This window comes from Heptranchias perlo, chromosome 1 (assembly GCF_035084215.1).
Source record: "Heptranchias perlo isolate sHepPer1 chromosome 1, sHepPer1.hap1, whole genome shotgun sequence".
Lineage (NCBI taxonomy): Eukaryota > Metazoa > Chordata > Chondrichthyes > Hexanchiformes > Hexanchidae > Heptranchias > Heptranchias perlo.
This window is the reverse complement of record NC_090325.1, coordinates 28771423-28795041: the sequence shown is the minus strand read 5'-3', so window position 1 is coordinate 28795041 and position 23619 is coordinate 28771423. Positions and strand designations below refer to the sequence as shown.

At 41.6% G+C, this 23619-nt stretch overlaps 1 protein-coding gene across 1 annotated transcript in view; it reads left to right on the top strand.

Annotated features, from left to right (window-relative positions):
- nelfa (negative elongation factor complex member A) overlaps positions 1–22211 on the top strand; it is a 45091-nt gene extending 22880 nt beyond the window's left edge. Inside the window, exons 2-11 of the mRNA XM_067982939.1 lie at positions 5869–6040; positions 6537–6698; positions 7651–7740; positions 8005–8132; positions 9275–9344; positions 13573–13661; positions 14327–14438; positions 16194–16498; positions 19727–19826; positions 21227–22211. Coding sequence (XP_067839040.1) covers positions 5869–6040; positions 6537–6698; positions 7651–7740; positions 8005–8132; positions 9275–9344; positions 13573–13661; positions 14327–14438; positions 16194–16498; positions 19727–19826; positions 21227–21411 — 1413 coding nt within the window. The 3' untranslated portion in view covers positions 21412–22211. The remainder of the gene's footprint in view (positions 1–5868; positions 6041–6536; positions 6699–7650; positions 7741–8004; positions 8133–9274; positions 9345–13572; positions 13662–14326; positions 14439–16193; positions 16499–19726; positions 19827–21226) is intronic.
- The last annotated feature ends 1408 nt before the right edge of the window (positions 22212–23619 follow it).

Genomic DNA, 23619 nt, shown 5'->3' with positions numbered 1-23619 from the left:
AGGCCATTTAGGGGTGAAATCATGAAACATTTTTTCATGCAAAGTGTAGTGGAAATCTTGAACTCGTTCCCCTAAAAGGCTGTTGATGCTGGATCAATTGAAATTTTCAAGACTGAGAATAATAGATTTTTGTTAGGTGCAAGGGTATCAAGGGATATGGAACAAAGACAGGTAAATGGAGTTGAAATACAGCTGTGATCTAATTGAATGGCAGAGTATATTTAATATGCTTATTAACAAACCACAACTTGTTTTTATATAGCATCTTTAATGTAGAAAAACATCCTGAGGTAGAAAAAAGGAATTAACGTGGTGAAAGAGTTAGGGAGGTGACCAAAAGCTTGGTCAAAAAGATGGATTTTCAGAAGGCTTTTCAGGGCAGGTAAGAAGTAGAGAGCTATAGGGGCTTAGGGAGGAAGTTGCAGTGAGAATAATTGAAGTGCGTAAATGCTCCCCAACCAATGGTGGGGTGTGGGGATGGAGGGATGCACAGAAGGCCAGAATTGGAGCACCAAAGGTTGCAGAAAGAGACTGAGTTGGAGTTGTTTGCAAAGGTAGGGTGGGTGAGGCCATGGAGGGATTTGAAGATAAAGTGGAAGAGTTTAAATTGAAAACATTGGAGAACATGGAGCCAGTGTGGGTCAGCAAGGACCAGGGTGATGAAGAAATGAGACTTAGTGCATGATCGCATATAGGCAGCTGAACTTTGAACATTTGTGATGTTGGAGGGAGGATGGGAGGCTGGCTGGCAATATGGCCATTGGATAATCAAGTCTAGAGATGACAAAAGGTGAGGTGAGGTGAAGACAGGTAGCGTTGCAGAGGTGGAAACAAGCAGTTTGGGTGATTGAATAGCATATGAGATTTGAAACTCAAGTCTGGGTCAAACAGGATTATTGTTGAAGTTTCGCACAGCCTCATTGAGTGGCTGGGGAGGGTGATGGAATCAGTGGCAAGTAGCAGAGTTAATGGAAATGGAATACAATGGCATCAGTCTTCCTGATACTCAGTCGGGAGAAACTATTGACTCATCCACAACTTAATGTCAGTTATGGTAGTCTGATCATGCAGAGGTAGTTGTGGGGTTGAGGGAAATGGTGGAGGGAGAGCTGGGCATCAGCATAAATGAGTAAGCTTACCTTGTGCCTGCGGATGATGACGCCAAGGGACAGCATGCACCAAAGGAGAAAAAAGGGCGAAGGATAGATTCTTGGAACTCCAGAGTTCCCTGTGTGGGGCATGGAAATGGAGATGTGCTGGCTTCATTGAGACAGGCAATGGTATAAACCCACGTGGGCAGCCACACCAATTTGGACAGCAGGAAAAGACAATGGTGGAGGACGTGGTCCACCATGTCAGAGCTTGAAGAGGATGAGAAATGATAACATACCACAATTGTAGACACAGATAGCATTTGTGATTGTGGCCAGGAAGATTTTGTTGCTGTAAGCAAGGCAGAAGCCAGACTGAAGCGATCCAAACACAGGGTTTTGGGAGAGATGGGCAGAGAGCAGGGAGGTCACAACCTATTCAAGGAAGTTAGAGGTGGGATGCAGTTAGAGATGCACACGGTTTAATGGTGAGCTTTTTGAGGATGGGTGATGGTGACTTTGAAAGAGAGAGGGACAATGTCTAATGAAAGAGTGTTATTAACGTTGCTAAGCATGGGGACTAGGAAAGATAATTGTATGGTCAGGAGTTGGGTGAAGAGGGGATTGAGCATGCATCTTAGAGATGAGCTTGGAAAGGGCTAGACTGATGGGAGCGAAACAGTAGAGGAATGGGATTGCGTGTAGGATGAATGGGAGTTTGGTCAGGGAAAAGGAGGTGGATGTAGCAGCTGCACAAATGGTCTTAATCATAGAGACAAAGAAATGCATGAGCTCTTTGCATTTGATATTGGAGGTGAGTGTGGAGGGGATGAGAGGAATGGGGCTTGAGGCAGTTTGTCATGGAGAAAAGAAGCTGTCAATTGTTCTTGCTCTCCGGGATAGTCCTGGAGTAATAAGATGATTTGACTGAGAAAAGTGAAGCACGTTAGAGCTTAATGAGTTTGAGGCCAAACTTGTGTGGTTGAGCTTGTGGCCCTCAGACTTGAGGGAACAAAGATGGAATATCTAATGGGGAGGGTCTGCAGGAGTGAACAACGGTGAGTGATTCGGTAGCAACAAAGACATCGAAAGTTGAGGAGGGGGAGCAATGAATGGGTAAACAGCGGCAGAGATGTCATGACTGGTGAAGGGCCTCTGGACAAGGAGTTTGAGCGTGAGTTAGAGAGGTTTTTTTTTAAGGAGTGGAGGATATTGGGGAATGTGTAATATGTACTATATAATGTAAAGTTGAATGGTGTAGCCTGCTTATTATCCAATTCACTAGATAGATGTGTGGCTTGTGTACATATACAGAATTACCAGCAGAGGTCACTGAGGTACCTATTAAAGAGTAATTGTTTTAAAGTATTATAAAGAAAACTGCAAATTCCACTAACATATAAGGGTTTGTGCTACTTGGAACCAGGAAATTCCACGGTTCTCATAATACCTAACTGTCAATTTATTTTTAAAAAGGAAGGTATTGGAGGTTTACTGCTACCCTATATGCCTCTCTTAGCATTCCCCGAAGGGCCCGGAAGGTCGCCGCTTCCTTATGAGTAACAACCTCAACTGCCCCATCCTCCTCCCTCGTTGACCATCTTTTCCCCCCTCCCCTAGCGTACCTGGTGGGCACTAACTGTACCAACTTCCCATCCTGCTTACCACACCCACCATTGTCCCCTTGGATTCTGTGGAACATCGATCGCCACCCCTCTCTGCACTTCCCTCCAGAATGTTCATTCACTCATCAACAAGGTTCTTGTCATTCACAGCCTTAGTGTAGACGTTTGCATTGATCTCATAGTTTTGATTGAAACTTGGCTCACAGGGCAGCAACACCTTTCCCCTTACTAAAGCCCCCCCCCCCCCCCCCCCCCCCCCAGGCCTGGCTATACTTTCCATCTCCTGCCCCACCAAAACTGCCGCGAAGGCAGCGTGGCTCTTTTCACCAAGTCACACCTTGGTCTCCCCACTGCTCCTGTGATATCTTCTCTGTGACCAGCTCACCTTATTCCACCTTGTTGGATAATTCCTTCCTTATTCTTTTAACAGATTCAAAAAGCTAGAGACAGTAATTTGTCTGACAATCAATTTCATTTATTAATGTTTCAAAACGTTCATCTTAAAACTTCCTACAGAGCAGTACACGCGAGCCTCATGTCTAAAACTTGCGTGTACAGGATTTTTAGTGGGAAATAGTGAGCATGACTTATCCAAGCCTGTTCATGCTACCTGAACTTGAAGGTAGGCAAAAGTTCCTATTGAGTGAAACATTGTATCTCTTTTTATACCACTTTCTTTCAGTGTCCAGTTCCTGCTGGATTCAACTCTACTGGGTATTTTATGACCCTTAGATCGTTGAACAGATTGCTGGACAATAATGGGGTTTGCTTTTCCCGAATCATAGCCTTTGATGTCTTATCCGTGGCAATCTCTATAGTAAAAGGAACCTATTGCCTTGTTTATACTGCAGTAATTTCCTTCTTTTACACTTCCTCTTGCTGTGATCAAAAGCCTGTTCCTAACCTAACAGCCCTTGTAGCTCTATATTATGTTAATGCCAACTAGCATTAATCTATTAATAGATTATTTAATAATCTATATGTGCCTATCCATATAGTACCATGTCTTCGGCTCTGAAATTTATCTTCTCCAATGTTATCCATGTTATTGTGATCAAAAGATAGAATTTGCATGCACACTGTTTAAATCAATTCTGCCTACGTTAGCTGTTCTGTATTAGAATAATGTAAAAACATATGTTTATTTCTAACCCTCTCTCGACCTTTCTTTAAAATCCTCATGGTCTACTGCCCTCTTTCCCCCTCCCCCTCCCCTCCCCCGGCCAAAGTCTTTGCTTGAGTGTCTCACTGGCACAGGTGCAATGGGCCGAATGGCCTCCTGTGCTGTAAGATTCTATATCCTTCTTCTTTTCCTCCTGCAGCCTCTGCATTGAGATTCCTAATCCTTGGTGATTTCAATCTCCATATCAGCTCCCCCTTGCCCTTTTTCTCCTCTGAATTCACTGCCCTCCTGTCTTCCCTAAACCTCTCCCTCCCTGTGAATTCACCTACCCATATTCATGGTCACCTCCTCGATCTTGCCATGACACCTCTACTTCTATGTTCTCGATCACAGACAAGATCATCTCCATCCACTTCCTTTCTAATCCTCACCACCTATAACCCGCTACGCCCTTCCAACCCCAATTCTTCTGTGTTTTCTCCTGAGGAAAAACTCCAAGTCATTTACACTGCATTTTCAAACTCCCAACAGCCTAGCCTTTGGCTCTCCATTTGTCACAATATAATCTGCTCAACCATTCCCTCACCCCCAGCTTTGATGCCCTTCTCTCCAGTAAAACCTTTACTGTGTCTGACCGTTCCTCCTGGCTTTGTTCCCTCCCAAGTCCAAGAGGTGCAGATGAACTTAATCTGGTGTGCAACTGGTTTAGCCATCCATCACCAGACCTGGCTGGACCACATCAATTGCTGTCGGGCCTCACCCTCCTCTATCCAAACTGCCTACTACTCCAAGATTATCCTCGTGAGCAAAGATAGCCTCTGGCTTCTTTCCTCCAGTACCAACGGTCTCCTTAAGCCCCAATCCTCTGTCCCCTCCACCCTCGCGTCCAAGTGCAAGGAACTTAAGGACTTCTTTGTCACTAAGATTGAGAACATCCTTTCAGCAGCATTTGCTGCTTCCTCCTCTCTTTTTCTCCCCACCCCACCCCGGCTTACCCACCAAGCCAAATCTCCTTTAGCCGTGAATCCATACTTTTCTCTACATGAGGGGCCATGTAATCAGAGTGGGATGTAAATTCTCCTTAAATTTGGAAGCAGGTAAGCCTCTGGAGAAGGGATTTATTTTTTGATTTTAAACTCATTATAGTGTGTTTTTTCTTTTGCCCCTTCCTTTTGAGTTGTCTGTATTTTGTTTGGTTGAGTGGGAGGGCTGAGTGCAGGCAAACGACCACCTCCTAGACCCCTGTCCTTGTTGGTGTTTAACTGGCTGAAAGGTGTACAAGAACAGTCTGGGATGACTCGCCTCCATCTACGAACACACATACGAACATACAAATTAAGAGCATGAGTAAGCCATTCGGCCCCTCGAGCCTGCTCTGCCATTTGATAAGATCATGGCTGATCTGATTGTGACCTCAACCCTACTTTCCCCATCTGCCTACTATAACCTTTGACTCCCTTGTTAATCATAAATCTATCTAACTCAGCCTTAAAAATATTCAGTGACCCTGCCTGTACCGCTCTCTGGGGAAGGGAGTTCCACGGACTCACGACCCTCTGAGAGAAAAAATTTCTCTTCATCTCCGTCTTAAATGGGAGACCCCTTATTTTTAAACTGTGTTCCCTAGTTCTAGTCTCTCCCACAAGGGGAAACATCCCCTCAGCATCTACCCCTTCATATCCCCTCAGGGTCTTATGTGTTTCAATAAGACCACCTCTCATTCTTCTAAACTCCAATGTATACAGGCCCAACTTGTCCAACCTTTCCTCATAAGATAACCCCCTCATCCCAGGAATCAGCCAAGTGAACCTTTGTTTTTCTTTGTCAAGTTTGCCTCGGTCTTCTAGTTGTAGGATATGTGGTGACAACAACTTTACAAGGAGGAGGGGGAGAAACCTAGAATAAGATCTATCCACAGTTTGGTCATTGTTTCAATATTTTTTAACGTTGAGACCATTTTGAGGTGGATCCCCAATGTGGACTAGTTTCAGTGCTTAACTCAAAACATATCTCCCTCCTTGTTTTGTAGATGAAAAGTTCGTTGACTGAAATTGTCCACCTTGCTGCAATGGATACTGACTCCTGGGTTCAGATGGTGGCAGATATTCTAAAAACCTTTCCTGAGACTGGCTCTCTCAATCTTGAACTCGAGGAACACAATCAGAACCTACAAGAAATTCTTGGAGAACTCAGAGAAAAGGGTAATTTTTGTAAGGATTAATTCCACTGCATTCCTACAAATTGACAATTTTAATGAGGTGCTATTCATTTACTTTAAATGGAAAGCACAAAAATTGTTTCTATTGTGGGCATGTCTGAATTCAGTAAATGCTGCTAAGCATTAGATGTTGCTTGTGGGATTGGGATAACATAGTTAATGGGCTTTTTAAAAAAAAAAAAAATTGCAGATACCACAGTACTCAGATCAAAAAGACTATCTACTTTATCAGTGTAAATCAATCATTTACAGCAACATAAATGATGGGATTTCAAAAGTCATGCACCTGATATACTGCACTGATCGCAGCTACCAAATTAGAACTTGTGCTATTGGTAGCAGGGTTGACACTACACTTTTGTGTCACTGGCCTGTCTTATCATTGGCTATCTAAAGTGACTTGAGGCAGATGTAAAGTATTGTTTTTAACAATTGCTGGGTCTTGTCTTTTTTTTAATATGTATTTTGTTTCTTAACAGTTAATGAATGTGAAGCCTCTGCTATGTTGCCTTTGGAGTGCCAGTACTTAAATAAAAATGCCCTGACAACCCTTGTAGGACCACTCACACCCCCAGTGAAGCATTTTCAGCTTAAACGAAAACCCAAAAGTGCCACACTTCGAGCAGAACTGTTACAAAAATGTAAGTAACTCTTTACTGCAGTAAGTAACTCAAATACTTCTGAATAATCAATCCAATTTACCAACTCTGTGTAAAATGCACCCCCCCACCCCCACCCCTCCAATCAAATAAAAGGGAGGAACAGAACTGAAGATAAAATACCAAAGTGTTATGGTGGTAAAACAAGGAAGGGCAAGGTTGTAAGAATATTTTTTGATTTTAAACAGGCGAACTACACTTTCCAAATGGCCTAGTGGCTAAATGCACTGCCCAGTATAGCACTAAGCTATACTGGGCAGTGCATTTAGCCACTAGGCCAGAAGGTCCTAAATTTATTCCTGGTCTATGCTATGATAGCTGGTCTCGGCTTAGCTGGCAGTAGGATAAAATCAGCTGTACCTGGTGCAGCGACCTCTTTAAAAATGGGTATGTGTGGATGTTGGGTGAGGAAGATACTGCTACAGTGTGATTCCCTCCATCATTGAATAATCTCCAACTATCACTGTCTAATGCTCACGGTGGGCACAGTAGTTTCATGGTTATAGTACTGGACTAGAATCTTAAAATTTGAGAGTTCAAATCCCACCATGGCAAGTTGTGAAATTGAAACAGACTTGTTCTTTTTGTAAAAAAAAAAGTAAATTGCATGGAAAATGCTGTTCCAGTAACTTAGCACAAGAAGAATGTGCCATTCAGTTTAAAAGACAGAGTGGCTCGTTGTTTTCAGTGTTTACAGAAAGTGTTATTGAATTTTTCCTCAGTCTAAAATTATATATTCAGTATAGTCTTGTTTCCATTTCTTGCATTAAATTATTTAAGCGATAAACAGCCTCCATTGCCTTTTGAGATCACAGAAGAATTTTTCAGGGTTTTTTCACCCCCACACCACCTTAGCTAAAATGTTGTCTCTATCACTGCTGCATTACCTCCCTCAGGAGTTTATTTTCAATAAATATATTTTACTGTTTTTCAGCAACAGAAACTGCACAGCAGCTCAAAAAGACCTCTGGAGTGCCTTTTCTAGCCAAAGGGAGAGGTTTGGTTAAGAAACTTGATACCACTAGTATGTACTATTAGTTACTGGAATACAATTCAGTTATCTAAGTAAACAAATATCTTCAATACTGCAATGTGACTTGACTGTACGGTAGATGGAAAATGTAAAATACACAGTGCTAATTACCTTAAGTAGAGTATTTGTTTAAGCATTTCACCTTTGGAAAATATGTTTTGTTTTCCACTTAATAATTAAGCTAAAAAGGCTGTCTTTTTTTCTAAAGATGAACTTATGGCTTCATGTATTTATAACAACTATTTGGCTATGCAGCTCCCCTCAAAGGGATTCCAAAGCAAGCTCCCTTCCGGAGCCCCACTACTCCCAGTGTGTTCAGTCCATCAACAAACAGAACGCCAATGGCCGTTCGGACGCCTATGCGCAAGGAGAGAGGCGTAAAGGTGAGTTTAGTCAGTTGCAGAGTTTGTATGTTTTTACAGTTTGGATTCTCTGTGTTAATGTGACTCGGTGTCAAATTTTGTTTGATAATGCTCCTATGAAGCACCTTGGGACGTTTTACTACATTAAAGGTGCTATATAAATGCAAGTCGTTTTAGAGGCATTTTGGGGTTTTGAAACAATGACCCCAATATAACTTCATTCAGCATTAATCAACTATTGTGTGGACCCTTCCATGTAATGGTTTAGTTTTTCCTGGAACTAGGAATTAATTTTGAACAACTGATACTTTACTTGCAGGAATAGACACAAGTTGTCATTTCTATTTGAGTAAATCAGCATCTTCCAAACAGAATATGTAATAATTTTCAGCAAGTGAATTATTTTATTTCTGTTTTGAAATAGTTTGTTGTTTTTATGGTCTTTACAGTTATAATTAACAAGGAACTGTGCTTAACAAATTGCTTTTCTAGATCATTCGGGTGATTTTAACCCCCCCTCAACCAGCTACCAGGTTTCTAAATATGACCAAACATTCTTTTTGTAATTACAACCTGCGCCTGTTCATTTTGAGGATGAGATTATGAATTTTATAAAGGCTTTTGCATGTAGATAAAGTCTTAATCTATATTTTTTGGTGCCTTACTACAAAGTAAAGTGTTCACCTTAAACTGTTAAATATATCAATGCCAACTTGATGTGCATTTTTCTGTCTCTATGTGGAGGTCATATTCTACAAAGTGGCATTTATTTGAAGTTGCGTTCTTCATTTGTTGAACCTGCACGTAAAAATTGCAATCATTCAACCAAGGAGAACACTTTCTTAAGACTCTTGTGACACTGAACAACAGTCTGAGAACTCTGAATATATCTTTGTATATGGTACATGGTAGCCCATTACTGTCGATCTGTTGAATTACAATCATGCATAAATTGGGGGGAATGGGTATAAGAGAGATGCCTTAATTTGTTACTCTGCGGTTGGTTTCACTGCTTGCTGACGAGCTTGAGTAATTCTACCACATGAACAATGTAGAAAGTGATTTCTGAATTCGGAAAAGGTTCAGTCAGAAATGTTGAAGTTTTGATGTACCATTTGGGATGAAATGCTGCAAAATTAACATAGCCCTCTGTTCTGTTCTAGTTGCTGGATATATCGGAGCTGGATATGGTAGGTGCTGGTCGGGAAGCAAAAAGGAGAAGGAAGACACTAGGTTGGTAAAATCTGACTTTGCTGTAAAATAATTGTCATGTTGTTGGCTGAGTTGAGAGACAGACTTGAGTAGGGAGCCAGAGTTTGTCTTCCAGTCTCAACTGACATTGTTACTCTGTCTTCCCTTGCTGTTTCAAGTCTTGTCCAGATTTTCTGGGATATGGGATTGAGTACCTGCCAACAGGTCAATCAGGATGCAAATGATGGTGCCTGTGAAAAAGATTCACTGGATAAATCATTCTGTCCTCCTAACCCAGGAGAATAGCATGGATATTGGCCAGGCAAAAAATAACTTTTTGTAAAAAAAAATTTGTGTTCTATTGTTTCATGCCAAATGGTCTGTTGTACGATACAAAGCTAGATGGGAAAGTAAGCTGCGAGGAGGACACAGATTCTGCAAAGGGATATAGATAGGTTAAGTGAGTGGACAAGAAGGTGGTAGATGGAGTATAATGTGAGGTTATTCATTTTGTTAGGAAGAATAGAAAAACAATATTTTTTAAATGGTGAGAAACTAATTATATGTTTGTGTTCAGAGGGATTTGGGTATCCTTGTATATGAAACACAGAAAGTTAACATGTGGGTACAGCAAGCAATTAGGAAGACAAATGGTATGTTGGCCCTTTATTGCAAGGGGGTTGGAGTGTAATTGTAGGGAAGTCTTGCAGCAATTGTACAGGGCTTTGGTGAGACCACACCTAGAGAACTGTGTACAGTTTTGGTTTCCTTACCTAAGGAAGGATATATGCCTTAGAGGCGGTGAAACGAAGGTTCACTAGATTGATTCCTGGGACAAGATTGAGTAAAATGGACCTATACTCTCTGGAGTTTAGAAGAATAAGAGGTGATCTCATTGAAACATATAAGATTCTAAGAAGGCTTGACAGGGTAGATGTTGAGAGGCTGTTTCCCCTGGCTGGAGAACTAGAACTAGGGGGCGTAGTCTCAGGATAAGGGGTCGGCCATTTAGGACTGAGATGAGGAGCAATTTCTTCACTCGGAGCTGTGAATCTTTGGAATTCTCTATGCCAGAGGGCTGTGGATGCTCAGTCGTTGAGTATATTCAAGACTGAGATCGATGGATTTTTGGACTCTAAGAGAATCAAGGGATATGGAGATCGGGCAGGAAAGTGGAGTTTAGCCATGATCTTATTGAATGGTGGAACAGGCTTGAGGGGCTGTATGGCCTATTCCTGATACTATTTCTTAGGTACTTCCAAACAGACACTCAAAAAAAAAAATGCAAGATGATCTATCCAGTCTGTTTGTTTGATCCTCAGCTGAGCCTCAAGCCCCACATTAGTCCATCTCGAAGATCGCCTCGTTCCATCACCATAATATTGCCTGCCTCTATTGCTACCTCAACCCACACTGCCAATGAAATCCTTATCTGTGCTTTTATTACTTCCAGCCTTGATTTCTCCAACGTTCTTCTCATCAGCTTCCCCAACCCCATGTTACACAAGTTCATGCAGAACTCTGCCACCTACATCCTCTCTCATACGAAGTATTACTTGCTTATCAACTCTGTCCTTGCCATCCTTCACTGGCTTCCTGTCCCCTCCAGTGCATTATAATCCTCGTCCATGATTATAAATCACTCCATGGCCTTGCAGCACCCTACCTCCTGTAACTTCTTCTCGAACTACATACTAGCTTGCATCCTCTGCCACTCTGACTCTACCCCATGTTTGTATCTATCCCTTTCCCTCTTTTCCTCCTGCTGTGCCCTACTTCCCAGCCAGTGGGAGAGCCTTCAGACACTGGAACTCTCTTCCTAAGTCCCTTTATTTTGCTGTGCCTCTCAACACTTTCAAATGCTTTCTTAAAGCCTGTCTCTTCTACCATGCTTTCAGACACCTCCTCTAATTTTCTCCCGACTTTTATTCTGTGATTGTCTCTTTTCCACCCTTTGCCCCCACCACACCCTCACCTAGAAGTTGGGATGTTTCATTAAGTTTTATAGCCATTGTATATGTGCTGCTTTTTGTTATCAATAGTGAGTCCCATACTTCAAATTCATGGAGGAAGCGGAAGTGTTGCTCAGCCATATAATCGCTGTACATGACTTTCTGTAACTTGAATTGTAATTAGTTGTGCAATGTACTTAATTTCTAGCTAAAACATTTGGAAGTGTTGGTAATCTTGTGTAAATTTCTAAAAATGTTGTATTCCTGTGTTTATGGACTTTCTTTCCACCAGAAATAATCTGGATCCCTCTGTCAAAGCATGCTATATTACTAATTCTATAGCTGGATTTATTTTTATTCGTTCACGGGATGTGGGCGTCGCTGGCGAGGCCGGCATTTATTGCCCATCCCTAATTGCCCTTGAGAAGGTGGTGGTGAGCCACCTTCTTGAACCACTGCAGACCGTGTGGTGAAGGTTCTCCCACAGTGCTGTTAGGAAGGGAGTTCCAGGATTTTGACCCAGCGACGATGAAGGAACGGCAATACATTTCCAAGTCGGGATGGTGTGTGACTTGGAGGGGAACATGCAGGTGGTGTTGTTCCCATGTACCTTAGTTGTGCAATGTGCTGCTCTTGTCCTTCTAGGTGGTAGAGGTCGCGGGTTTGGGAGGTGCTGTCGAAGAAGCCTTGGCAAGTTGCTGCAGTGCATCCTGTGGATGGTACACGCTGCAGCCACTGTGCGCCGGTGGTGAAGGGAGTGAATGTTTAGGGTGGTGGATGGAATGCCAATCAAGCGGGCTGCTTTGTCCTGGATGGTGTTGAGCTTCTTGAGTGTTATTGGAGCTGCACTCATCCAGGCAAGTGGAGAGTATTCCATCACACTCCTTACTTGTGCCTTGTAGATGGTGGAAAGGCTTTGGGGAGTCAGGAGGGGAGTCACTCGCCGCAGAATACCCAGCCTCTGACCTGCTCTCGTAGCCACAGTATTTATATGGCTTGTCCAGTTAAGTTTCTGGTCAATGGTGACCCCCCCCCCCCCCCCCCCCAGGATGTTGATGGTGGGGGATTTGGCGATGGTAATGCCGTTGAATGTCAATGGGAGGTGGTTAGACTCTCTCTTGTTGGAGATGGTCATTGCCTGGCACTTGTCTGGTGCGAATGTTACTTGCCACTTATCAGCCCAAGCCTGGATGTTGTCCAGGTCTTGCTGCATGCGGGCTCGGACTGCTTCATTATCTGAGGGGTTGCGAATGGAACTGAACACTGTGCAATCATCAGCGAACATCCCCATTTTTGACCTTATGATGGATGGTGCAGCTGAAATCAATGGTAGGTTGGCATTAATCTTCCAAGACTGTGGTGAAAATGTCTGAGTTTCCCTTCCCTTGACTGTCGAAATTTTGCTTGCAACGTTTCTGGCACGAGTGTTTAAAGCACATTCCAAATTCCGTGTATGTGAAGCATTTTGGGACATCCTGAGTACGGTGAAAAGGCACTATATAAATACAAGTTCTTATTAGGTAATAGGATTGCACATTAAAAACTGTAACATCAGTAGTGATGTAGTGGTTTAGCAAACTATCCTTTCGCCTCTGGAGTATGGGATAAAATCCAACCTAAACTCTTCTGTACTGGCTGTATAGTTCCCATGTGCAATTGGTTTGGGCATCTCAACTGAGTTCCTTAGTGGCAAGGGTTCATACTTTTAACACAAATTTACATTGAACTAACAAATACCATGCTGAGAAAAACTGATGTGGGAAATGAAACATTCATGTGAGTACAGTAGGAGTGCCTTCTGAAATTGTATTTGTAATCGTTGTGACCAAGTTGGAGCAGCTCTACTCTGTATCTGCCCATGCTATACCTGATGTGGAATTGGTTGATTATTCTAAGTGTCAAAGTGAAAGATAATTCTATTCATTAGCACAGATATCCATCACCACCTTAATGAGTTTAAAAAATCTCACTCCCCTCTTCCTCCTCCCACCCCACCACAAAAAAAATCTTTCACATAGTACAGAAAAATCTGCGTCAGTTGGGACCCAAGAATAACCTGTCTGTTGCTCAAATATCAGTAAACAAGATTCTACTGATGTGCATGGGTAAACTTCCTCTTTAAATGTCTTCTGACAGTGGGTAACTTTCACACTTGCCTGATCCCAGTATGTAAAGTGTATATAATTTCAGCTCTCCTTGTTTATTTGAACCTTTAAAAGTTGGCCCATAATTTTCATAAGCTGTGATTTTTTTTTACTGTTCCAGCAGTGGGTAAACATAATTCAGAATGGTCACCAGATATTTATTTTTAAATATAGATGCAGAAGTTGCAGAAAAACCTGCCAAAGAAGAAACAGTTGTTGATCGTGTCACACCAGATTATGCTGTTGGCCTGGTCTCTACACAGGTAGGTTGGCCTAGAACTGGAGTTTAAATGACTAGTGATGTTTTTAGTGAAGGTGGAACTAATTGACTGACTTTAGTGAATAATTTATGAAAAATCAATTAGCGGTTCTGATTTGAGGATTATAGTTTCATTGCTCCTCAATGCTGTATGGAACAGTTTAGCAGACTCCAGCTGGGAGGCAGTCACAATTGTTCCCTCTAACCTTGGAACTCACTAAATTTCCAATTTTAATATTGATGAAGTAAGTTTCTTTTAAAGGTACTTAAAGTTGGTCTGAGGATTTGAGCAGCATTTTTGTGGGGGGGGGGGAGGCGATAATATTTTGGACAGCTTGTTTGCTGTAAAATGTTATGGTACTGTTTGGATGTTAGTATATCTTTGTGCTGTGGCATACTAGATATAGCATCTAATTAATTGCTGATTTAAAAAGATGAGCAAGTTGAAGAATTGGAAGGATCCTTGGTGACCTGTCTTGCTGTATAATTTTGGTGGGTATGACCCTGCAGCTGAAAACTGTCCATGTGCAGTGATATAGAAATTCTTCATGAACCATATAATGTGAGGTCTAATGCTGTTCTAAAGCATCTAATTGTTTTCATAAATGCTTGTACTTCTTAAAAGACTGATATTGTTTTTCTTACACATCCCTTCTGTGTTCATTTCAGAAATTCGGTGCTTTGAATAATGATAATGCCCTACCGTCTACTAGTTATTTGCCTGCTACACCAAGTATGGTACCATCATCTTCCTACATTCCCAGCTCTGAAACTCCACAAGGTAAATATCAACTGACTTGAAGGAAACGGTGATCTTTAATTTTTTTTAAATGAGATGGATGTATCAGAAACCTCCAGGAAAAAAAAATGGATTGTTTTACAAATAACTGAAGGAACACATTGGTCTGGATGAGGCTGCAGACTGTAATTAAAACCGTTTGTTCTCTGGCATATGTTCAGTGGATGTCTAATTTCATTGGTAATATAAAGTTGATATTGGTGATAGGATATTTTCCCCTGAGCAGTCCTTTATTCAAAGTGCTTTGTTGTGCACATTTTGTGGATTATAAAATGTTGTCTCATATTGATTGAAAACACAAGCTGACACACAGGCTGAATTAAAAGAACTGTTAATACACTGCCATGTTATTGAACTAGTAATCCAGCAGTTTGGACTATTAATGTGGAAAGTGATCTCAAAGTCTACCATGGCATTTTGGGAATTTGAATCCAGTTTTTAAAAAAAAATGTAGAATTTTTTTTAAAAGCTGATTATCAGTAAAAGTGACCATGAATCTGTTGGATTATCGTAAAAACCCAACTGGTTCACTAATGTCATTTTAGGAAAGAAAATCCTTACTTGGCCTGGCCTGTATATCCAGTCCCACACCAACGTGGTTGACTTTTAACTGCCCTCTGACCTAGGAAGCCACTCAGTGTATCTAGGACAACTAGGGATGGGCAATAAATACTGACCTTGCCAGTAGGCTCCCACGTTCCGAGAATGAATATTTTTTAAAAATTCATGTCCTATTGTTGCATTGTATAAAACTGCTGAAAATGTTGTAATATAGTGCATGTCACTTGTTGCAATGTGTTGTAAGGACAAACATCTCCCACAGCTTTTAATAGTCTTTAAACTACACTTTCTGCCTCTACTTTATTATTGTGTTCATATCGCTGTCCAGCGGTAAGGAAATCTTAATAGAGTCAGCAGTCTGCCTGTTCACATGTTTGTAGAGTTGCATCTGGCTTATAAGTTGTCTTACATTTAGTTTAATGCAGTTAATCCAAAGTAATATGTGTCATGACAATTGGAGAATGCCACTGAGCAGTTAACTTCAGCTTTGTTGCTGTAGAATGCTGCCAGGCACTCTCTTTTTGGGAGTGGGGAAAAGATTTCAAACTACCAGTGGAAAAAGGGGTTCGATAGGGGAGGCGTGGAGAGGATGTTTCCACTTGTGAGGAAGTCCAAAACTAGGGGTCATAAATACAAGATCGTCACTAATAAACCCCATAAGGAATTCAGGAGAAACTTCTTTATTCAGAGAGTAGTGAGAATGTGGAACTTGCTACCACATGAAGTGGTTAAGGAGAATGGCATAGATGCATTTAAGGGGATGCTAGATAAACAGATGAGGGAGAAAGATATAGAAGGATACGTCGATAGGATGTGGAGCAAAACATCATCATAGACCTGTTGGGTCAAATGGCCTGTTTCGGGGCTGTAAAATTCTATGTAAGAGCCTGCAGCTTCAGGAGAGATGGGGTAAAATTATGAGGGACAAATACAATGTAAAGGTTATGATATATGAAATAAAACTTGCACAGTGGTGCTACTGGTGGTTGGAGCCCAATTCCTTTCACCGGTTAACATTAGAATATAAAAGAAACAATTTGCTTATAACTGCTAGTAACACATAATTATGAGATTGTTGGAGATGGCAGCCATGTGTAATACCTAAGGTTTTTTTTCTTTTTTTCTCCTCCCCTCCCCTCCCCCCCCCCCCCCCCCTTTCCCATGGCAATCGTGCAGCCAACACGGTTGGATCAGTCAGGGAGGCATTACAGACAAATAGGCTATCGGAAGAGTCAACAGCGCCTACCTCTGGTCTACCTGTCCAGTTCAAACAAAGAACACCAATTTATAACAGCAGCTCAACTACATCATCTACCTCAACCACCACTGCCCCAGGTACAGCGTCTGTCACTACAACAGCACAAACGACACCCGCTCAGCAGCAAACACAGCCTCAGCAGCAGGCCCAACAGCAACAGCAGACACAACAGCAGCAGACGCAACCGCTGCAGCAACAGCCTCGCAAGAGTCTTTCACTCACAGTAAGTAGGAAATAATGTACGCAATGTTTTAAGATATTGAATGAATTAAAAATTCAGTCTCCACATAGGATAGGATATTGCTCTTATCCCAATGATAGAAACAACTGGGATATGTCCTTCTAGGGGAAAAAAAATGCCGCCCTGCAGTCACATGTGGCCTAGACTTTCTGCTAAACATTTGTGCAGGGCTCCATTTGCCATTTTGTGGGTTGTAACATGTAATAGGGAAAATTTATTCCAAAGAAAATTGGGGAAATCGTGTTCCAAACAGTAATGTGTTGTAATAAGTTGCCAAAAGAATTTTGTTCACAGTCACCTGGTCAGGGGTGGCTCCACTTCCTCTAGAAAAGAAATCTGCCACTCCAAAGTAGGATTGAAGCTCTCTTTTCCTTGGAGTGCCCACATCATTGGCCAAGATGTGCTGGGTTCATCTTGAGACTAATTGGTAAGATTGTTTTTGAGGAACTGAGCTGTTAAATCTTTGAAGCCTAATGCTACAGGTATCAGTATTTTAAACTTTAGATGTCCGGTACTCTTGTCTTTTCATACTGAGAATCCTATGGTATAAAGTGTTGGAGTTGCACAGAATCACGGAATAGTAGAACCCGAGATTTCTCAATACAGTGAGTTCGTGATCTGATCTGTACTGCTGTGGAGAGGCACCAAGCAGAAGCCAGCTGCTTCTGCACAGGGGGGAAACAATGGACGGGCAGTCACCGACAGTTTCTCATCCAAAGACCCTCCCACTGACCACTTACTGCATGCTATTGACAGAAATGGAAGGAAATTTGGCATGGGGAGAAAAGTAAAATGATGCATGTACATTTATACACGATAAACATCACTTTTTTTAAGTGCACATATAATGTTATCTCTAATTAATTAGTTCTATATTACGATCCAACTATGTTTATAATCTTATAAAGTTAGCTTAAAATAGCAAGACTTGTACTTTTTGTAATTTGTGTTACCCATTTACAGAAGCGCTTGGTGGGGGGGTGGGGGAGAGAGAGACATGGGGGAGTTAATTATAATCTTCAACACAAAGGTGGGTGAGGCTTTACGAACCAGTGATCATAATGTGATCATATTTGACATAAGAATTGGAGAGGTTACTTAAATCCAAACAAAATTGCCAAATTTTAAGACGACCAACTTTAAGTGCTTGAGAAGTCTTGTCCAAGTAGGCTTGGAAGGATTGAGTATGGCTAGAAAAGTTCTTCAAGGAGGTGATTCTGAATGCAATGGACCAATATGTACCCATGTAAAGCAAAGGTACCAATCTCAAAAGCATTCCTGCTTGGATTAATGGGACTACTAAGCAACTCAAAAGACAAAAAAAAAGCACTTATGGCCATGAAGGAAAATGGCACAGAATTAAGACGGATTCAATACCAAAAGGTACCAGGAGTGTAAAAAAAGGCATCAGAATGGCAAAGAAAATTTTACAATTAAATATGGCAAGAGATGTGAAGGATAATTTTTTTTAGTTATTAAGAGAAAAAGAAAAACGAGGGATGGAGTTGGGCTTGAAAGTGAGATCGGACAAGGGCATGAGAACTGATGCTATGCAGGCTGTAACAGTGCTAAATAAGTTTTTTGCCTCAGTTTTTGCCAAGGAGTAGATGGATAACTTATTGATCTGGAAAGAGAACTAGAGGGTGTTGCAGAGGTAAGCTGTGGCACTATTCACATTACTACCAGCATGGTTGCTGAACAGCTGTGCAAACTCAATGAATAAATCTGAGGTTGGATAAGATGCAGCCGAGGATTCTTAAGGAATCATAGAATCATACAGCACAGACGAGGCCATTCGGCCTATCGTGTCTATGGAAGAGCTATCCAATTAATCTCTCACTCCTACTCTTATCCCATAGCCCAAAAAAATTTTCCATTTCAAGTATTTATCCAATTCCCTTTTGAAAGTCAGTATTATCATAGAAAGTTTACAGCATGGAAGGAGGCCATTTGGCCCATCGAGTCCACGCCGACTTGAATTGCTTCCACCACCTTTCAGGCAAGGCATTCCAGATCATAACGTGCTGTGTGCAAAAAAAAAAGAAAAAAAAACTCCTCATCTCCCCCTTCCTTAAGGGAATATAAGGAAATAAGGGAGGAAATTGCAGGAACTTTGGCATAAATCTTCTAGAAATCACAATACCGGAGGTGCCTGGGGACTAGAAAAAGGCAGATGTTACTTCTATTTTGAAAAGAAGTAGCAAAAATAGATTTGCTGTACTCTGATTTCAGTAAGACCTCTGGAAAAGCTGGTACTGAAAATAAAGAAAGTGGGAATCAGTGGAAATATTTTACGATAGATACGTAATTGGTTGAAGGTAGTGGTACAGAAATTGTCATCAGCCTGGGAGAATGTTACCAGTGGGGTCTGTTTTGGGTTTGCTTTTGTTTAATATGTTCATTAAATGATCTGGAGCTAAGAGTCACAAGCACAGTGGCTAAATTTGCAGATGAACTGTGTACAGTTCTGGTCAAGGCACAAAAAGGATATTGCAGCTATTGAAAGGATACAGAATAGAGCAACTAGAATGATTGAGGGGATGGAGGGATTGGATTAAGAAGCGATTATGTAAATTGGGCGTGTTTTCACTGGAGAAGAGATTGTGGAGAGGTGATATTGCTGTTTTTGGATTCTGAAGGGACTAGATTATGTAGACCATGACAAGCTATTTCACCTTGTCCAGAACAGTGGAACCAGAGGACACAGTCTGCGCTTGAAGAGGAGTAAATTCAAAACTCATCTACGGAAACAATATTTCAGTGAGCGAGTGGTCAGTCTATGGAACAAACTCCCTAGGGAGATGTTGGAAACAGATAATATTGATTCATACAAATGCAAATTAAATAGATTTCTATCAATAATATTTTGGGATACAGTATATGAATAATTTGCAACATGATGTGGTAAATGTAGCATGCACAGAAGGAATGGATGACTTTGAACCTATGGTTCCCAAAGCTCTCCACCTCCTGGGGTTTTCCTCGCGTCATGTCTTGGTCTGTTGCAGACTAATTGATGAGATTGATTGCTATGATTAGTCAACAACTCCATCATCGCATCATGCAACTCCCAGGATGGTGGTAGGCGAACTAGATGGACCTTGGTCTTTTTTTTGTCAAGCAATTCCTATGATCCTTATTGCTAATTATTTGTGCTTTGGTCCCTTCCAGTTATTCTCACCCATGTTTGTTTTATTTGCATCTTTACAGAGAGACCAAATGTATGCAGCCCAAGAAATGTTCAAGACTGCAAATAAGGTTACACGACCAGAGAAAGCCCTTATACTTGGGTTTATGGCAGGGTCAAGAGGTGTGTTGTAACTTTTTTCTATACATGTAGATGATGACTCCTGCTGCAATACAGTTCCATAGGCTCTGGTACCTCACCCAAGTTACCATTCTTCCATATGAGCTTGAACAGTGTCAGCAAGCTGTTTGACTATGGGGAGCAGAAAAGCCAAGTGCAATCCTATGTTCATCCAGTGTCTGCAACAGTGGCTGAAAGACGATCAGTTGTGGGACTTCTAGCTAATTTGTATCCCTGGGTTAGATTGCCTTTACGTGTGTGATCCTAGCTAGTGAGTGCCAGCAAGCCATTTGACGCCCTGGGGGTGTAGAGACATCACAGTTGACCACATTCTATTATTAACCCCCTATGGACACTGTGCAATCTGGTAAGGATAATAATTGGGGGCAGGGTCCATGGCTTATTTTTCCCTTCCCTAACCAGGCATGTTGAGGTCATTCGTAGTACCTTTCTTCAGAAGAGCTCAGCTAACTTAGCACAGACTGGGGATTGAACCTGGGCATTCTTAGTTTGTATAGTTCAGCTATGCCTTAACCAGATGAGCCATTGGGGAGCATTTTATGTATTTTCTGTTTTCATTAAATCCTACATCCCTTCCCTGCGTTCCCCAGTAGCTGATATCGAAGTTTTTTTATTCGTTCATGGGATGTGGGCGTTGCTGGCAAGGCCAGCATTTATTGCCCATCCCTAATTGCCCTTGAGAAGGTGGTGGTGACCACTGAGTGGCTTGCTAGGCCATTTCAGAGGGCGATTAAGAATCAACCACATTGCTGTGGGTCTGGAGTCACATATAGGCCAGACCAGGTAAGGACGGCAGGTTTCCTTCCCTAAAGAACAATAGAAGTAACCAATTAGGACATAACCAACTAGGAGGCCTGAGTTTCAACTAACACTTGCACAGTGACTTTTCCCAGAAATTAGATTTCATAGTCCTGGCAGACATGTAAATAGAAAGGCAAATTAACTAATATAACCTTCCATGCCCAACTGGATAATTTCACACTCTGAGTGACAAAGGAGTGGTGGTAGCCATATATATGGAGGTATCGACAGGCTATACTATTCTGACCAGAAACAGCATGTGCTTGGAAAGGTAGGAGATTATTTAAATCTTTGGAAAAAGCAAATCTGAACCATGTATGTTGGACTTGAAAATTTAAATTTTAAGAAGTTTTTTGCACCTTCACAGTTGAAGCAAGATAGCTGAAACTTAATTGGCTGTGAAAGGTGGGGAAAGAATGCAGAAAATTGAATTAATTTCTAGTTTCATATTGAAGGAAAATAGCTATAGTGATATAATCACTGATTTTAAAAAGCTACAATCTGACTGTCTTTTCCGTTAATATTCTGCTTTGGGATTGTTTTCAGTGCAGAACTGACTAACTGCCACTTTATTTCTCCAGAAAACCCATGTCCAGAGCAGGGTGATATCATTCAAATCAAACTGAGTGAACATACGGAAGTTCTACCGAAGGCAGACGGCACGGGCAGCACCACAATGCTGGTAGACACTGTCTTTGAAATGAACTATGCCACAGGCCAATGGACCAGACTGAAGAAATACAAGCCTATCACAAATGTGTCCTGAGAGTTCACCAGGACCAAGAATTCGTGGACCAAATCCAACGTTGTTATCCTGATTACCACTGACCTGAGCTTCAATGATTGTATCTTCAGACAGTTCTAAAACGTTTGCAGGGGACACCTATTTAACAGATTGTGACGCAGAATTTAGGGCCACCAGAGAGTGGGATGAAACAAATAGAGAAGTGATTTCCTGCATTTGGTGTTTTTTTGTCTCCTGTGGTGTGTCATTGTCTTTTTTAATGATGGTCCAGACTCCAACTACACCAACGACTCCAGCATGAAAACTTTGATTTGTGAAAAGCATGTGGAACCTTTGTTACGGCTGAAAGGAGCACCATGTGGCCACAACCTTGAATTGGTTTGTCATTGTCGTTTCTGAAATACTGTGGGACGATCATTTAGCAGCTTAGATTTGGTTCACTTTTAGCGGTGGGGTTTGAACTGGAGAGCATTAGAAAGCCAGGAGGTTTCCTGGTATCTGGTGCCTTCGCTAAGTCGCGTTATCAGTTTTGTAAAGTATTTGTTGCAGAGGCAGCATGATTTAACAACATTTTTCTATTTTTTGTACAGTTGTAAAGATTCTAGGTTTCTCGCTCTTTTTCTTGCGTGCTCTCTCGTACAGTGTAAGATGTAAAATAATTAGATTTTCTATGGAAACTAATTAAGTGCAGTTTAAAGAATGCACAGCCATAATTGGTTTTCCTGTGTTTAGGCAGCTGGTTGAACTGTCAATGCTTAAGGGACAACAGTGCTTTTACTGAACATACAGTACAGAGCACAATAAAATTACATTGTAACTGGTGTCAGTTTATCATTTTATTGGTTCTTCACTTTTTAATCATGCAGCAATGCATAATCAACATATTCAGATCTCTTCAAGTAAACTGCTTTGTCATCAACATTCATTGCTATTGCATGCTGTCAGTAGGCAGTACTGACATTTTGATCAAATTTTTTTGATGTAACCACCATAATAATTTGTGTCTTAATTCTGTTATCAGTTTATGGAAGCTGTACAAATTGCTCTTACTGATGCGGTTTTACAATCCAACGTGAAGGCACTCTCTCAAATCAGACCTGATTTAATATAAACCATCTGAACCACTCTCTATATATAGAGAGTATCTTCGTCTGAAGTCCAGGCCAAGCAAGTCCCGTGCACATTTAATATGTTCTGTATCAAATGGTGTAGAGTTGGGTTTTTCTATTGAATTTTTTTTGTAATTTTTGAACCAGTAGCTCTTCTGGCCCTGGCCATTCTTCATGTGTGAGCCAAAATAGTGATGTTTCCCATACCATCCCACTGTGGAAGGCATTACAGCCAATACTATCCAGACCAACACATGCACTCTCCAGTAGGCATCACAAGTCAGTGCTCAGGTGTGAAAGCCCTGATTGTTCTTTCCTCACCACCACCCCCCACCCCCGGCCTTTTACTATGCCTTGTCTAGGGCTACTAAAGCCAAGAGATATATTGTTGCTCAGACTAAGATCATAGTGGATTTTTCTGAACAGCTGTTTTTATTCTAGCACTTTTTTTTTCTGCAAAAAAATCACATTTAAATTGGTCCTCACTAACTAACTGTCCAACCAATTCCAAAAGTAAAAAGAATAGCAGCCAAGCATTAATTATATAATTTTTGCATACAAAAATTCTTGCTTCTTTGTTCACCAACTTTACACAAAAAGAAATATATTTACCTTCCAATCCCCAATAATAGTTTCCTGGCTTTTTTTTAATATTCGCTCATGGGATGTGGGCATTGCTGGCAAGGCCAGCATTTATTACCCATCCCTAATTACCCTTGAGATGGTGGTGGTGGTGAGCCGCCTTCTTGAACCGTTGCAGTCCATGTGGTGAAGGTTCTCCCACAGTGATATTAGGTAAGGAGTTCCAGGATTTTGACCCAGTGGCAACAAAGGAACGGCGATATATTTTCAGTCGGGATGGTTTGTGACTTGGAGGGGAATGTGCAGGTGGTGGTCGTGCTGTTCCCACCTAGCTCCTGCCCTTGTCCTTCCAGGTGGTAGAGGTCACTGGTTTGGGAGGTGCTGTCGAAGAAGCCTTGGCGAGTTGCTGCAGTGCATCCTGTGGATGGTACACACTGCAGCCATGGTGCGCTGATGGTGAAGGGAATGTATGTTTAAGGTGGTGGATGGGGTGCCAATCAAGCGGGCTGCTTTGTCCTGGATGGTGTCGAGCTTCTTG